General features: G+C 35.5%; 1 protein-coding gene and 1 pseudogene across 1 annotated transcript in view; one reads left to right on the top strand and one right to left on the bottom strand.

The window, feature by feature from the left end:
* The window catches only part of CEP126 (centrosomal protein 126), an 88,330-nt gene that overhangs the window by 54,733 nt on the left and 15,643 nt on the right, over positions 1–17,954 (bottom strand). Inside the window, exon 3 of the mRNA XM_054592607.1 lies at positions 1,784–1,929. Coding sequence (XP_054448582.1) covers positions 1,784–1,929 — 146 coding nt within the window. The remainder of the gene's footprint in view (positions 1–1,783; positions 1,930–17,954) is intronic.
* LOC129086183 (uncharacterized) lies at positions 7,360–7,458 on the top strand (annotated as a pseudogene).

Raw genomic sequence — 17,954 nt, 5'->3', positions numbered from 1 at the left:
GCTCTCTGACAATTAGTACTGCATCCTATTTCCTGAATATACTACCTCTTATCATCATATACAGTGAAGTGCTTTAATTTAGCAGTTTAACACCTCTCACCTCAAATACTTAAATAATCTCCTACTACTCTACCTACTTTAATATGTCTCTACTTCAATCCATCTTCTATGTGGTAAGTATAATGATCTTTCTAACAAATCTAATTAGGGCAGAGACCACTAGTTCCCTACCTAATATCAAATTCCTTTCTTCTTTGGCAACAGACTCTATATTGTTATGGGTGGTGATTTAACCACATAAACATTTTTTTCAGTATTTATTGCACATCGAGTTGTCAATTAGATATAAACAGATATATAAACAATTTAAAGGTAGCTCAGAGGTACAGCCTTTTGTCCTTTACATTTCTTCCTTATTCCTTGGCTACAACATGGACATGATGGCTAGAGCTCTAGCAGCTACCATGTGACAATGAGGGTGAAGATATAAACCACATACTAAGGATGGTTGTGCTGAGGGAGAGAAGTAGTTTGGGTTACCAGTGACACTGCATAATCATCAAAATGGCTTTTGACCGCCTGCTTCAGTGTTTCATATTGTACAAGAGAAAAGTAAGCTCCCATTATATTTAAGCTATTATTATTTTTAGTAGTAATACTAGCTGCCCTTACTGACAGTACTATCTCTTGCTGATACAATAAACATTCCAGTTAAAAAATGTTTGGTTGATTGCATTTTGGATAAAGATGAAATCCCTAGCATGGCATACAATGCTCTTTGAGAATTGGTTGCAATTTATTTTTCTAGCCTCAAATCCACTTTTCTTCCTTTTTCCCCATATTATGCTTGAGATATACTGAAATACATAATTTATTTGCAAAATCTACAGTATTCCTTCTGTCTGGGAAGTTTTTTTTTCTTTCTCTTTGCTTGGCAAAATTCTCATTCTTCAAGACTGAAATTAAGTTATTTTTCCAGGGATGACGCCCTTGATGTTCCTGTATAGGTTTCATGTTCATTCTTCTGTGTTCTCACAGTACTTTATACATTCTGCTACCACTATATTTACCACTATATTTATTGACATTGTTTATTTTATTCTCATTTCCAGAATAAGCTGTGAAATCTTTAATGGTAGAGTACAATTAGATTTCTCTGTATCTCCACCTAGCCCAAGGCTAAGTACAAAATGTATTTGTTGAATAAATAAAGGTACTGCCTGTCCCTTTTCTGTTTGAAGCTTTGACATTTGTTACTTCTGTGTTACTGTTTTAAGTAATTATAAAATGTAGATGGATAGCAGAGAATCAACGATAATCATATTTAAATTTTTAACTGGTTTAGCATCTTAGATTGCTGCATTATATCACTCTATAGACTTTCCTTTTATTTTGCCAGTCTCTCAAATATGAATTTGAAGCAAAATGTAAGTGCCAGAATAAACGTGACACTAATTTACTGAACATAAATGTTAAATTTTCCCTTTATGAAGTTACATACTAGATCATTTTAAAAAGACTAAAACATTGTAAGCCAGTATGAAGTAGAATCAAACTTGTGAAAATTCAAAATTTACTTTTAGAGCCAACAAAATATTATCAAATCTACCGTAAATTAAATTGCAGTTTTTCACTTGGTTAAAGTCCTATTATTTAGAAAGGGATACTAGTCTTTTTAGTTTGAATTTCTACTTTGTTTCTTAATTTATTATTTTATTGTCTACTCAAATAAAATGTGATTGTAACTTTCATTCTTCTCATATTGTTCTGGAAATTAAGATACCTGCTCTCCTCCGCTGTGAAAGAGGAATATGGGCACGCTGAAATTTTTCAGTAACTTCTTCAAACTTCTGTTTTCTTTGTTGAAGTATTTGTTCTCTAATTTGATGTTCTCTTTCTTCTTGTTCTTTTCTTTTATCTTCAAAAGCTCTATATTTAAAACATAAAGAAGATAACAGAATTAGGCAATAAGTTTTAAAAATCTCAACACAGAAAATAGTTTCAAAACAATGCATTATATATTTTAAAAATTACTTACTTAGAAACAACACATTTTATTTTTATTTATTTTAATCCTCACCTGAGGATATGTTTATTGATTGTAGAGGGAGAGAGAAAGAGAGAGAAACATTGATGCGACAGAAACATTGACTGACTGCTTCCTCTATGGGCTCTGATCGGGGAATCGAACACACAGGCTTTTGGTGTATTGGACAGCACTCCAACCAACTAAGCCATGTGGCCACAATGAAACAACACATTTTAAATTTTAAAAAGTCCTTGGCAAAAAAAATTTAAATGTTTTTTAAGTGGTAATTTCAGAACTTTATCCAGGTCAAGGGAAAGTCTCTGAAATGAGGCTCTTTCTAATTTCCCATTTTCCAAGCCCTGCTGTGGAAAAATTCTTTTCTAAAAAGCTATCTTATTTTCTGTAATGAAGAACTAATTCACTGGTGAAAGAAGCAGTCTTGCAAATTATGGGGCAGTCAAGGAGATATTGTATATTTTTCTTTTAGACCAAAAATTTAAAATTGGCCGTCATGTTAAGTCTGGACTATGCTAAAAATCCAAACAATTTACATAAAAACCTTGATTTCCAACCTCATTTAAAAATGGGAAGATTTGACAACCCTGGACACTTTTTCACTTATGACTATAAACACCTGTTGTAATCCTTACCATTCCCTACTTTTCTTAACATTCCCATTTCATTTATTTCTGATTGTCCCTAGGCACTTGAGTATATGTTATCTAGTTTAAACTAGTTTAAACTGTTTCAAAGAATTGATTTCATCTATGGAAAATATGTGTGTTTCAGTAATTATCTGCTGGACAATTAGAAAAATAAAAAAGCAAGCCTGCAACTTACTGGTGGAAAAATCTCCAAGTGATCTCCTTAGAATGTATGGTGTTGGGGGGTAGTTGGTAAGAACTCTTTAAGATTTTTAGTGTCATGGGTTATGATTAACTATTTTTCCAAAGACATCGACTGGATGGGGCACTATTCCAGTCTAAATAACTCAGATTTGGAGACCTATACTTCCAGGCAGTAGGGCTATAGATTTTCAAGTGATGTAACTCCTGTGGTAAGTAGGAGGTAGTAATGTAGTGCCATCGGTGGAAGAAGATTTTTACCTCCTCAAACAAACTCCTTCAAGAATCCCCCCATGTCAAGACAAAGAAGCCTACTTTTACCACTTGATTCAACATAGATTCCACATAAACTCTGTTAGAATTAATAAACAAATTCAGCAGAATACAAAATAAACACACAATAATCAGCTGTGTTTCTGTGTACTAATAACAATCTGAAAAGGAAATTTTTCAAGTATATTTTATTGATTATGCTATTACAGTTGTCCCAGTTTTTTCCCCTTTTGCTCTCTCTGCCCGGGTACCCCACTTCCTTCCAGCAATCCTTCCCACCTTAGTTCATGTCCATGGGTTGTGCATGTAAGTCCTTTGGCTTCTCCGTGGCCATGCTGTTCTTAACACCTGCCTGTCTATTTTGTATCTACCAATTATGCTTCTAAATCACTATAGCTTTTCTACCATTCTCCCCTTTCCCCTTCCCAGCTGATAACCCTCCAAATGATCTCCAAATCTATGATTATATTCCTGTTCTAGTTGTTTTGCTTAATTTGTTTTTGTTTTTTAGATTCAGTTGTTGATAGTTGTGAGTTTGTTGCCATTTTAATGTTCATAGTTTTGATCTTTTTCTTAAATAAGACCCTTTAACATTTCATATAATAAGGACTTAGTGATTATGAACTTCTTTAGCTTTATCTTGTCTGGGAAGCACTTTATGTGCCCTTCAATTCTAAATGATAGCTACACTGGCTAGAGTAATCTTGGTTGTAGGTCCTTGCTTTTCATTACTGTGAATACTTCTTGCCAGCCCCTTCTTGCCTGCAAAGTTTCTTTTGAGAAATCAGTTGATAGTCTTATGGGAACTCCTTGGTAGGTAATTCTCTGCCTTTCTCTTGCTGCTTTTATGCCACGCTATGTCCTCTCTGCCTTGGCACCCCGTCTCCACCCCTCCTACCCATCTGGTTGAATATAGCTTCTTTAAATCCTTGGTAGTTGAACTGTATGGTTCAATTTTCTGGCAGTTCCAGGTGTTTTTCATCTTGAAATTGGTTGTGATCCTTCTTATGGTTTGTTTAAGGAGGCAAAGCATGTCTACCTCACCTCCATCTTGACCGGAAGTGGAAAGGAAATTTTTAAAGAATTCCATTTATAATAGTATTAAAGAGAATAAAATACTTAGGAACAAACTTAACCAAGGAGGTAAAAGACTTGTACACTGAAACTAAAAATCATTGCTGGAAGAAATTAAACAACACATACATACATAAATGGAGAGTCTATGTTAATGGATTAGCAGATTTAATATTGTTAAGATGTTAATACTACCCAAAGCAACAATTCTTATCAAAATCCCAATGCGTTTTTTTTTGCAGAAACAGAAAACTCCATCCTAAAATTCCTATGTAATCTCAAGGGACCCCAAATAACCAAAACATTCTTGAAAAATAACAATGGCAAAGGTCTCATACTTCCTGATTTATAAAATTACTAAAATCTATGGTAATCAAAGCAACGTAATACTGGCATAAAGAGAGATGCATAGACCAATGGAGTAAAGAGCCCAGAAATAATCCCTTACAAGGTCAAATTATTTTCCACAAGGGTGCTAAAACCATTCAATGAGGAAAAAATAGTCTTTTTAGCTAATACTGTTGGAAAAATTGTGTTCCCATATGCAAAAGAATGAAGATGGACTCTTATCTTAGAGCGTATACACAATTAACTCAAAATGGATCAAAGACTTAAATGCAAGAGCTGGAAGAAATATATAAGAACAGATTTACTCGATTTGGCAATGATTTCTTGGATATGCCACCAAAGGCATAGACAACAGGAGAAAGAATAAGTTGGACTTCATAAAAATTAAGAGGTTTTATGCATTAAAGAACACTATCAACAGTGAAAAGAAACCCATGGAACAAAAGAAAATATTTTCAAATCATACAATATTATCTGGTAAGCAACTGATATCAAGAACATATAAAGTTCTCCTAACAATTCAACAACAATAAAATAATCTGATTAAACAATGGGCAAAAGACTTAAATAGATGTTACTCCAAGGAAGATACACAAATGCCAACAAGCACATGAGAAGCTGTTCAACATCACTTAACATTAGGAAAATGCAAATCAAAAGCACAACGAAACGTCACACCCATGAGAATAGTTATTATAAAAACAAACAAATAAGCAAACAAAAACACCAGAAAATTATATCTGTTGGAGTGGATGTGACAATTATTAGAATCCTTATAACACTGCTTGTAGGAATGTAAAAGGGCAGTTACTGTTCTAGTCTAGAAAATGGTATGGTGATTCCACAAAAAATTAGAATTACCATATGAGCCAGTAATTCCATTTCTGAGAATATGTCCAGAAGAAGGTAAAGCAAGGCTCAAATATTTTTGTATTCATGTTCATAGAAATATTATTCATGACGCAACTCAAGCGTTTGTTCATAGACGAGTGGATAAACAATATGTGGCATAGACATACAACAGAATATTGCCAAGCCTTACAAAAGAAATTCTAACACATGCTACAATATGGGTGAACACTGAAGACATTCTGATTAATAACATAAGCCAATTACAAAAAGAGAAATATTGTATTATTCCATTTATAGGAGGTATTTGGAGTAGTCAAATTAATAAAAACAGAAAGTACAATGGTGGTGGCCATGTGCAGGAGTAAGCGTGGGTATAGGGAATTAGTGTTTAATGGGTACAGAGTGTTTCATTTGGAGAAGATAAAAAAGTTCTGGATATGACTGTATAATGATGTGAATACACTTAATGCCACAACTATATAGTTAAAATGTTTAAAATGATAAATTTTATGTTATATATATTTTACCAAAATAAAAAAAAAAATTCCACCAAGTCTTTAATTTTGAGGATGTTTCCCCAATCTTATATAATGTGCAATGCAAGTGTAGTTATAAGCTTCTTTATCCAAACAGACTGAAACCCTAAGACATAACTTATCAGCACTGTCCACTAGAAATAAAACATAAGCTATATATACGATTTTAAATATTCTAATTCTAATACCCACATTAAAAAAACAAGAGAAATTAATTTCAATATTTTACTTAACTCAATATATCAAAAATATTATCAAATGTATTGATATAAAATATTAGAATATTTTATTTTCTTTTTTGTACTAATATATTTATATATCTCAGTTTGGATTAGTCATATTTTCAGTGCTCAATAAACATATGAGAGTAGTTGTTATCTTAATAGAATAGAACCTCTGCTGGTAGAGTGGTGTGGTTTTTTGGAGGAAAGAATTTTACAGTTAAGCAAAGACTTGACGACAAAGAAGTCAGGTTAGAAAATAGGACGGTGTTTAAAGGGATCCATTTAACTTTGTAAATTCTCCCTTAGACCATAGGAAAGCACATCGCTGTTATTTAATTTTATAAAATTTTTGTTTTTAAATTGCTTCCTTTTATTATTTTAATCCAGTAGTTCTCAACCTGGGATATTTCTCCTGCCCTAGGAGGGCAAGGAATTGGTGGAGGAGTTTGATTTTCACAATAATTAGGTGGAATACCAGATTTTAGTTCCCTACAACCAGGGATGCTAAATGTGATATAAGGCATGAAACAATTCCATAGAAAAAAGATTTATTCTACTCCAAATACTAAAGGCTTACCCACTGGAAAATCTTTCAATAAAGTATGATGTACCTCCCCACAGCCTTGTGTGATGGAATCCTGGAGAATGGTGGACCTGCCAGACATTTACACTTCTGCTGCCACACATGCAGACTAAACAGCATTTTATTAAGGGGACTAGGTCCAAAAATTCTTGAAAATAACCAGCAGTAAGCCCTAACACAGTTGGGGATGGCTAAGGTCAGTTGAGAAATAACACTAGGCGAACAATTAAGATGGGAGTTAAGAGAAACGCTTCCCTACTCCACCCCTCAATTTCTACTAGATTAGAGGAACATAACCTTTGAGGAAGTAATGCACAGGTTCAAGGTGCACGTAAATCTTAAGACATCTAAATTAGGCATAGATATAAAGAGAATTGGGTGTTGAGAGGAAAAAAGTATATGGCAGACCAGTTCCTTCCGTCCTTCCTCCCTCCCTTCCTTCCTTCCTAGATGCAGCCTTTGAAAAAGAGATAAAAATTAAAAGAAACAGAGGCAGTTAAATGGAGACATTAATAGAATATTCCACTTTTGTTAGAAGAAGGGAAAAAATTCTTGTTTGGCAGAAGCTGATAAGAGTCAACTCAAAAAGTTCTGGGTTTGTTCTGCAGCACATATACTAAAATTGGAATGATAGAGAGGAGATTTGCATGGCCCCCAGAATGACACACAAATTTGTGAAGCATTCCATATTATTTTTCAGAAGCAGGATATTAAACCCTTTTTCATAATAGAGTAATTACTATACACTTAAATATTACATAAAGGTTAAAGGAAGTAAATACACTTAAAAAGAGAGAGAAAGAAGCCAATATCTACTGTAATTTGGAAATGAACTCATAGCACAAATAGAGGTAACTTGTGAAAACACAAACAGAAAAGGGATAGAGGTAAAGGTCTAAATTTGCAAAGGGGAATGGAAATAAGATGCATTCAGAAGAAAAAAGACTACTGATATATGAAACTTTCTTTTGCTTAAAACTAATGGTATCCACACAAAAAATTCAAAACTGAACCATATAACTTAAAAAAGAAGAAACAGAAGAAAAACAGAATACCCCCCTAAAGTAAAATAACAGTCAGATACACAAGGAAAAGAAACTGAAGACACCAAGATACTAGAAAACAAAAGATAAAATGGCTACATGAAATCCTCATATATCAACAATCACCTTAAATGTAAATGAATTGAACTCACCAATAAAAAAGCACAGAGTAGCAGACTGAATAAAAAAACAAAACCCAAACACATGCTGCCTTCATAAGACACATCTCAGCTCCAAAGACAAAGACCCAAAGTGGGTGGAAAATGATTCTCCAAGCTAATGGCAACCATAGAAAAGCATGTGTAGCCATACTTAGTATCTGACAAAATAGATTTCAAGATTCAAAAGGTAACAACAGACAAAGATGGACATTTTATAATGATAAAGGGGACATTACATCAAGAGATAACACTTCTCAATATATATGCACCCAATCAGGGAGTACTAAAATACATAAAGCAACTCCTAATAGAATTAAAGAGAGAAATGGACAAAAACACAATCATAGCAGTGACCTAAATATCCCACTGATAGCTATAAATAGATTATCCAAATAAAAAATCAATTAAAAAAAATCAGCCTTATATTTTTCCTACAACAACTCTTTGAAAATAAAAATCAACTGCAAAGAGGAAGTGGAAAAACCCCACAAGTATGTGGAGATTAAACAATATGCTAATAAAAAAACTACTAGGCCAAAAGAGAAACAAAAGGGGGATTAAAAGATACATAGAGACAAATGAGAATGACAATAAGGCATAAGAAAAATTTTTGGATGCGGTAAAGGCATTGAAAAGTTTTTATGGGGGAAGTTTTTATCATTTCAGGCCTATATCAAAACAAGAAAACTTCCAAGTAAACAACCTAATGTTACATCTTAAAGAACTAGAAAAAGAACAAAAGCAGACCAAAGTCAGCAGAAGGAAGAAAATAATAAAAATTAGAGTAGAATTAAATGAAACAGAGAACAAAAAGACTATACAAAAAAATTAATGCAACAAAGAGCTGGTTCTTAGAAAGATTAATAAAATTGACAAAACTCTGGCCGGACTCACTAAGGAAAAAAGAGAAAAAGCTCAAACAAAATAAAAAAAGGAAAGAGAAGTGACAACTGACATCACAGAAATACAAAGGATTACACATAAATACTATGAACAATTATATGTCAAAAATTTGGACAATCTGAAATAAATGAATAAATTACTAGAAACATACAATTTTCCAAAACTGAATCAGGAATACTGAGAAAATTAAAACAGACTGATTACAACCAACAAAAATTAGTAATCAAGAAACTCCCAACAAACAAAAGCCCTGAACCAATGGCTTCACAGGTGAATTTTACCATCATTCAAAGAACTAACACCTATCCTTTTCAAATTATTCAAAAAAATTTGAGAGGATGGAACACTTTCAAGCTCATTTTACAAGGCAAGCATTATTGTGATTCAAAAACTAAACAAAGATGCTACAAAAAATAAAATTATAAGCTATATCATGATGAACGTAGATGCAATAATCCTCAACAAAATATTAGCAAACAAAATTCAGCAATACATCAAAAAGATCATATACCATAATCAGGGGAAATTTATTCCTGGAATGCAAGAGTGGTTAAATATTTGCAAATCAATTATCATGATATTTTACATAAACAAAATGAAGGATAAAAATCATATGATCATATAATAGATGCAGAAAAACCGTTTGAACCCTAGCTGGTGTGGCTCAGTGGAAAGAGCGTCAGCTTGTGAACCAAAAAGTCGCTGGTTTGATTCCTAGCGTAGGACATGTGTCTGGGTTGAAGGCTAGGCCCCCATCAGGAGGTGTGTGAAATGCAACCACACATTGATGTTTGTCTCCTTCTCCTTCTCTCTCTCTTCCCCTCTCTAAAAATAAATAAAACCTTTAAAAATTTTTGACAAAATCCACTATTCATTTATTTTTTATAGTTTATTGATTATGCTATTACAGTTCTCCCATTCTTTTTTCTCCCCTTTATTCCCCTCTGTCCAGTATCCCCATTCCCTCCAGCATTTGCCCCCTTAATTCATGTCCATGGATAGTACTTATAAGTTCTTTGGCATCTTCATTTCCTATACTATTCTTAACCTCCCATTGTCTATTTTGTGCTTACCAATTATGCTTCTTATTCCCTGTACCGTTTCTCCACATTCTCCTCCTCTTTCTTCCTGCTGATATCCCTCCATGTGATCTCCATTTCTGTAGTTCTGTTTCTGTTGTATTTGTTTGCTTAGTTTGTTTTTGTTTTTGTTTTAGGTTCAGTCATTGATAATTGTGAGTTTGCTTTCATTTTTCTAGTCATAGTTTTGATCTTTTTCTTAGATTAAGTCCCTTTAACATTTCATATAATAAGGACTTGGTGATGAACTCCTTTAACTTTACTTTATCTGGGAAGCACTTTATCTGCCCTTCCATTCTAAATGATAGCTTTGCTGGAGAGAGTAATCTTGGATGCAGGTCCTTGCCTTTCATGACTTTGAATACTTTTTTCCAGCATCTTTCTTGCCTGCAAGGTTTCTTTTGAGAAATCAGCTGACGGCCTTATGGGAACTCCTATGTAAGTAACTCTGTTCTTTTCTCTTGCTGTTTTTACGATTTTCTCCTTGTCTTTAATCTTTGGCAATTTAATTATGATGAGTTTTGGTGGGTTCTTCTTTAGGTCCAACTTGTTTGGGATTCTCTAAGGTTCCTGGGCTTGTATGTCTATTTCCTTCGCCAGATTTCTTTCATTCTTCTTCCAAGTAAGTTTTCAATTTCTTGCTCTTCCTCTTGTCCTTCTGGCACTCCTACGATTTGGACGTAGGGATGTTTAAAGTTGTCCCAAAGGTTCCTAAGCCTCTCCTCATTTTTTTGAATTCTTGTTTCTTCATTCTGTTCCAGTTGGATGTTTATTTTTTTCTTTTGTTCTAAATTGTTGATTTGAGTTCTGGTTTCCTTCCCCTTACTGCTGGTTCCCTGAATATTTTTCTTTATTTCACTTTGTATAGCCTTTACTTCTTCCTTTATTTTGCAGATGTACTCAATCATTTCTGTGAACGTACTGATTACCAGTGTTTTGAACTCTGCATCTGATAAGTTGGTTATCTCCTTGTGGCTTCGTTCTTTTTCTGGAGTTTTGATCTGTTCTTTCCCTTGGGCCTTATTTCTTTGTCTCAGCACACCTGTTATGTCGGAAGGCATGGAGCCTTAGGTATTCACCAGGGTAGGGCAACCTACTTCATTGTGTTGTGCTGGTGTATGTGGGGCAGGGGTGAGAAGGAGAACAATGCTGCTTGCTCGACTCTCACCATGCTTTCAAGAGACTAGCAGTTTCTCCTGCTGCCACAACCTCCACAGGTCTTTACAACCAGAAGTTCTGAGTCTTTATTTTGACTGCGCTGGAACCCTGGGTTGCATTGTCTGTCTAACTCCCAAGCTGTTCCTCCTGGTATATGTGTAGGCGAATGTGGGACCACCTGGTTTACTAGCCTCTGCCTTGCCTGCCCCATCTGCCAGCCGCTGCCCTGCCTCTTCCTCTCTGTCCCAGCTGCCCATCTCTGCCCCTCCTACCAGTCTGGGTGAATGTTTCTTCTTTAACTCTTTGGTTGTCAGACTTCCATACAGTTTGAATCTCTGGCAGTTCTGGTTGTGTTTTGTTTTTTAATTATTTTTTTCCTTCTTTTGGTTGTGTGAGGAGGTAAAGCGTATTTACCTACACCTCCATCTTCACTGGAACTCCCAGTACTCATTTATAATAGAAGCTCTCTGCAAAGTGGGAATATAGGGAACACACCTCAAAGTAATAAAGGCCGCATATAACAAACCCACATCTAACATCATATTCAAGTGGGAAAAACTAAAAGCATTTTCCTTATGATGAGGAACAAGATAGGGAGGTCCACTTTCACCACTTTTGTTCAACATGATATTGGAAGTCCTAGTCACAGCACACCGACAAGAAGAAATAAAAGGCACCCAAATTGGAAAGGAAAAAGAAGACTGCCATTATTTGCAGATGACATATTATATATAGAAAATTCCAAATATTTAACAAACAAACTACTAGATATCATAAATGAATTCAGTAAAGTAGCAGGAGACAAAGGAAATATTCAGAAATTGTTTGCATTTTTATACACCAATAACAAACTATCAGAAAGAGAAATCAAGAAAAACAATCCCATTTACAATTGCATTAAAAAAATACCTAGAAATCAATTTAACCTCAACTCAGAAAATTATAAGACATGGAAGAAACAAGTTGAAGAAGATACAAATAAATGGGAGCATACACTGTGCTTGTGGGTAGGAAGAATTAACATCATTAAAGTGTCTGCACTACCCAAAGCAATCTATAGATTCAATGCAATTCCCATGAAAATACCAATGGCGTCTTTTACAGAACTAGAACAAAAGTTCCAAACATTTATAAGGAAGCACAAAAGACCCTGAATAGCCACAGCAATCTTGAGAAAGGAGAATATAGTTGGAGGTATCACACTACCTGATATCAAACTATATTACCAGACTGTAGTAATCAAAACAAGATAGTACTGACATAAAAACAGACAGAGATTAATGGAACAGAATAGAAAGCTCAGAAATAATCCCACGGCATTCTGGTCAGTTAATATTTGACAAAAGAGGCAAGTACATACAATGTGATAAAGATAGTCTAATCAATAAAATGGTGTTCAAAAACTGGACAAATACATGCCAGAAAATGAAACTAGACCACCCTCTCTCACCACATACAGGAATAAACTCAAAATGGGTTAAATTTTAAAAAATAAGAATTAAAACCATAAAACTCCTAGAAGAAAACATAGAAAGTATAATCTCGAACATTTCTCTTAGTAATATTTTTTCTCATATATCTCCTCAGGACAGAGACACAAAAGGAAAAATAAACAAACGGGACTACATCAAACTAAAACTTTTTGCACAGCAAAGGAAACCAGCAACAAAATGAAAAGATAATCTATTGAATGAGAGAACATACTCGCCAATGATATATCTGATAAGGGGTTAATACCAAAAATTTATAAAGAACTTACACAACTCAACACTGAAAAAACAAACAATCCAATGAAGAAATAGGCGGAGGACCTGAATAGGCATGACTCCAAGGAGGACAAACAGATGGCCAATGGACATATGAAAAGATGCTCAATGTCATAATTATCAGAGATATACATATTAAAACCACAATGAGATATCACCTCACACCTGTCAACAAATCAACAAACAACATGCTGGACATGCTAGTGAGGATGTGGAGAAAAGAAAACTCACTCGTACTGTTTCTGGGAATAAAAATTGGTGCATCTACATGAAAAACAGTGTGGAGGTTCCTCAAAAAATGAAAAGTAGACTGCCTTATAACCCAGCAATTCTTCTCCTGGGTATACATCCTAAGAAACCTAAAACACTAATCCAAAAAGAGAAATGCACCACTTTGTTCACTTTGTTCACCATGTCAGTGTTATTTACAATAACCAAGACATGGAAGCAACCCAAGTGCCCATTAATAGATGAGTGGTTAAAGAGCTGTGGTACATATGAGGTCTGTCCAGAAAGTATACAGCCATGTGCTATGAAAAAGAGACATTTATTTAAGAAGATACAAGATACAAAACACGTTGTACATAGTACAGTGACGCCTCAGTCCCCTTCCAAGTAGGCACCCTGGGACCTCACACAGTTCTCTCAAACTCTATCAGCTGCCCCATTGTATTTTCCTTAATCTCATCAACGGTCTGAAATTTCTTCTCTTTCAAAGGTGATTTTAGTTCTCTGCATGAGATGTGATGCATGAGCAGATGTGTTTTCACGATAATGCTGCCAATCACCAGCTGCCCATAGCAGCGGCCTTCTGATTCACCCGAATAGTTTCCTTGGAGGAATGTTCAAGCATAATGCAAAATTTGTTGCAGATTCATTGCTCTACTTGCTCAGTCATTTTGAATATGATGGCCACACAGTACACACGTTCACTGAATGGCATCTACTGCCCTCACTGTCTATCTAGTACAGTGAAGTCGTCATTATTCACGCATGCACATTCCAGTCCACTCTCCTTGGCTGCCAGGTTACATTGATGTTGCACAAACCACTCTCATTATATTAACAATGGGTGGACATTTTCCGGACAGACCTCGAATATACAATGTAATATTACTTGGCCATAAAATAGAATGCAGTCTTACCATTCACAATAACCTGGATGGAAGCAGAGATATTATGCTAAGTGAAATAAGTCAGAGAAAGACAAATATTTTTTATTGTATTTTCTCCATTACGATTTATCCCCCTTACAACTCCCTACCCCCACAATCACCACTCTGTTGTCCATGAGTTCTATTTTCTTCTTGCTCAATTCCTCTATCCCCTAATCTTCCCTGCCCTGCAGAACTATCAGCCTGCTCTCTGAGTCTGTCTCTATTTTGCTTGTTAGTTCACTTTGTTCATTAGATTCCACATGAGTGAAATCATCTGGTATTTGTCTTTCTCTGACTGGCTTATCTCACTTAGCATAATGTTCCCCTTGTCCATCCATGCTGTTGCAAAGGGTAAAATTTTCTTTTTTACAGCCAAGGAGTATTCCATTGTGTAATTGTCCCACAGTTATTTTATCCACTTATACACTGATGGACACTTGTTCTGCTTCTATATCTTGGCGATTATAAATAACACTGCAATGAACTTAGGGGCGCTTATGTTCTTTCAAATTAATGTTTTGGGTTCCTTCAGATATATTCCCAGAAGTGGAAATGCTGAGTCATAGGGCAGTTCCATTTTTAATTGTTTGAGGTTATCTCCATACTGCTTTTCACAGTGACTGCACCAATCCGCATTCCCACCACCAGTGCAAAAGGGTTCCCCTTTTTCCACATCCTCACCAGCACTTGCTGTTTGTGAATTTATAGATGACAGCCATTCTGACTGGCGTGAGGTGATGTCTCATTGTGGTTAAAGCACATACCATCCACTTATACCACTCACCACTACCTCTCCTTATTGCTAAGGGGAAGAACTGGGAGTCTAAACTAGTAAGTGTGATTTTGCCAGGTTTTTAACCACTACATTATACACTATGTAACAGCCTTTTTAAAATGATTTTCTTTTTTTCCAAAGCACTTCTATCCACAACCTCCACATATAAAATTTATCTTCCTGTGGAGCCCAATTATTATAAAGCTTAGCTTTATCATGTTTATCTCGACAAATTGTAATTCTCTATTTACTTTTCTGTATTGCCCATTAGACTCTAAGTATCATAAGAATGACGGTGTCTGTGTCAGCACATAGCATAGTGCTTGGAACACAGCAGGCACTCCAAAGAACTGATGAACGAAAGAGTTAACTGCACTTTAACTGTCTCTTCCCTCAATAGACTCTAAGTTCATTAAGTGCAGGGACTTTTAATTTGTGGAATTCCTGGGCCTAACTCAAAGCCTGGAACTTGGGAGATGCTTAATACACAGCAGATGAATAGATTCTTGACCATATGTCAACTTCAAATAGGTCAGAGCACTGTTTTTTGTTTTTCAATTACAGTTGTCCCACTTTTTCCCCTGTTGCTCTCCCCTGCCACACACTGCACCCCCCTCCCAACTCCCACAGTCAATCCCCACCCCGTTGACCATGCCCATGGGTCCTTTGTACATGTCCTTGACTTGCCCCTTCTCCTTCTTTCCCCGTTATCCCCCTCTCCCCAACCCCTGCTTCCTCCCTCACTGTCAGTTTGTTCTTTATTTCCATGTCTCTGGTTCTATTTTGCTCATTTGTTTGTTACGTTGATTAGGTTCCTCTTATAGGTGAGATTATATGGTATTTGTCTTTCACCACCTGGCTTATTTCCCATAGCATAATGCTCTCTAGCTCAATCCATTCTGTTGACAAGGGTAGGGGTCCCTTCTTTCTGCTGTAGTATTTCATTGTGTAAATGTACAACAGTTTTTTATCCACTCATTTACTAATGGGCACTTAGGCTGTTCCCAGCCCTTGGCTACTGTGATTAATGCTGCTATGAACATTGGGGTGTGTAGATTCTTCTGTATTAGTGTTTCAGGATTTAGGGTATAATCCCAGCAGTGTAATCACTGGATCAAAATGCATTTTCATTTTTAGTTTTCTGAGGAAATTCCAAACTGTTTTCCACAGTGGCTATACCAGTCTGCATTCCCTCCAACAGTGCAGTAGGGTTGGTTCCCTTCTCTCCACAACCTTGCCAGCACTTGTTTGTTGATTTGTTAATGAAAGCCCTTCTGACTGGTGTGAAGTGATATATTATTGTGGTTTTAATTTGCATCTTCTGATGGCTAGTGATGTTGAGCATTTTTTTCATATTTCTATGGGCTCTCTATATGTCCTCTTTGGGGAAGTGTCTGTTCAGATCAGAGCACTATTAAAAGCAGTTTTCTACTACTTTGAATTAATAATGATTTACCTTCTGGGAATATAACAATAAGCAAAACAGATATGTCTATGCAGTTATTTATAATCTAGTAAGGCAAGCTAAAAGTAAGTAAACAAAAGAATTACTAATTGTCATAAGTTCCATGAAGAAACTCTAGTCTGAGAAAGAGAACCCAGGCAACTGACATTAAATAAGGTAAACAGGGAATATTTCTCTGGAGACATGATATTTAAGCTAACATATTCAGAATAAGGATGCCAGTCATTAAAAAAAAAATGAAGGGGAAAGGAGAAGTACTTTAGGCAGAAAAAACAACATGCAAAAGTCCTGAGCTGGGAGAAAGGAAAAGAGATTAGCATGTTTGAGAAATTGAGAAAATACCACCAATTCAGCAAAGTTTGCCAAGCAGGAACGATGAATTGCCAAAAGATAGAAGGTAATATGTTCCTTAATATAATCAGAATTACCATCACTAGTATTTAATATTGTTCCATAGTGGTCCTGTTCTCTGATCAAAAATGTATGCAGTAGTAACAATACTTTCACACAGTACTTTTCAAGACCGTAAGAAATAAAGCCTGTGCTAGACCGAATCAAATTAAGGCAGGGATGGAATGTGACCAAGAAATGAGAAGTTCCCACTCCTAAACTCAATGATAGGCCCAATAGTAAAAAAGTTTTAAAGGCAATTGTAGTATGACTAATACAGTTCCTCATTTATTCACTTATTAACTTGTCACTATTATGTGCTAGGCACTATAGTAAGTGCTGTGGGAATAGAAGGTTCTGATGACAAAAATGAGAAAGCTTCTCTGCGATTATAGAAATCAGAGTTAGAAGAGTATTTTGCTCCTTTCCATTAATCCTGGAATTAAGCTTTTTCCTAGAAGAAACATGGTCTGCCCCAGCAACTTAAAATTTTTAAAAATTTATTTTGATAAATAAAAATTGTATATACTCAAGGTATATAACATGATTTTGATATCTGTATATATTGAGAAATGAGTACCCCAATGAAATGAATATGTCCATCACCTCCCATAGTAACTATTATTTTTGTGTGTGTGATGAGAATAACTGGGCTCTACCCTCTTAGCAAATTTCCAGTGTATAATACAGTGTTATTATACCATGCTGTATGTTAGGTTTCCAGAACATATTTATCTTATAACTGAGTTTATACCCTTTGATCAATATCTCTCCTTTTCTCCTGCCCTTTCCCCACCATCCTCTGGTAGCCACCATTCTTACTCTGCTACTATGAGTTAAACTTTTTTTTAAAGATTTTACATATAAGTGAGATCATGTGATATTTGTCTCTCTGTGTGTGGTTTGTTTCATTTAGCGCAACGTCCTTCAGGTTCATCGCTGTTGTTGCAAATGGAAGGATTTCCTTCCCTTTTATTTTAATTCCAGAGAGAAAAGGGGTGGGGGGACAGGGAGAGAGAGAGAGAGGGAATCAGAGAAAGAGGAACAGAATGAATCATTGATGTGAAATATTGACTGGCTGCCTCCTGTATGTGCCCTGACTGGGGATGAACCTGCCATTTAGGCACATGCCCTGACTGGAAATCAAACCTGCAACCTTTTGGTTTATGGGACAATGCTCTAACCAACTAAGCCACACTGGCCAGGGAGGGTTTCCTTCTTTTTAAAGGCTGAATAATATTCCATTACATATATTATATTTTCTTTATTTATTCATTTGTTGGCATTTAGGTT

Source organism: Pteronotus mesoamericanus, unplaced genomic scaffold (assembly GCF_021234165.1).
Source record: "Pteronotus mesoamericanus isolate MK-2021 breed Mesoamerican mustached bat unplaced genomic scaffold, CSHL_Meso_final scaffold_36, whole genome shotgun sequence".
In the NCBI taxonomy this organism is placed as follows: Eukaryota; Metazoa; Chordata; class Mammalia; order Chiroptera; family Mormoopidae; genus Pteronotus; species Pteronotus mesoamericanus.
Note: the sequence above shows the minus strand (reverse complement) of the source record. Positions and strands in the feature narration are given on the sequence as shown.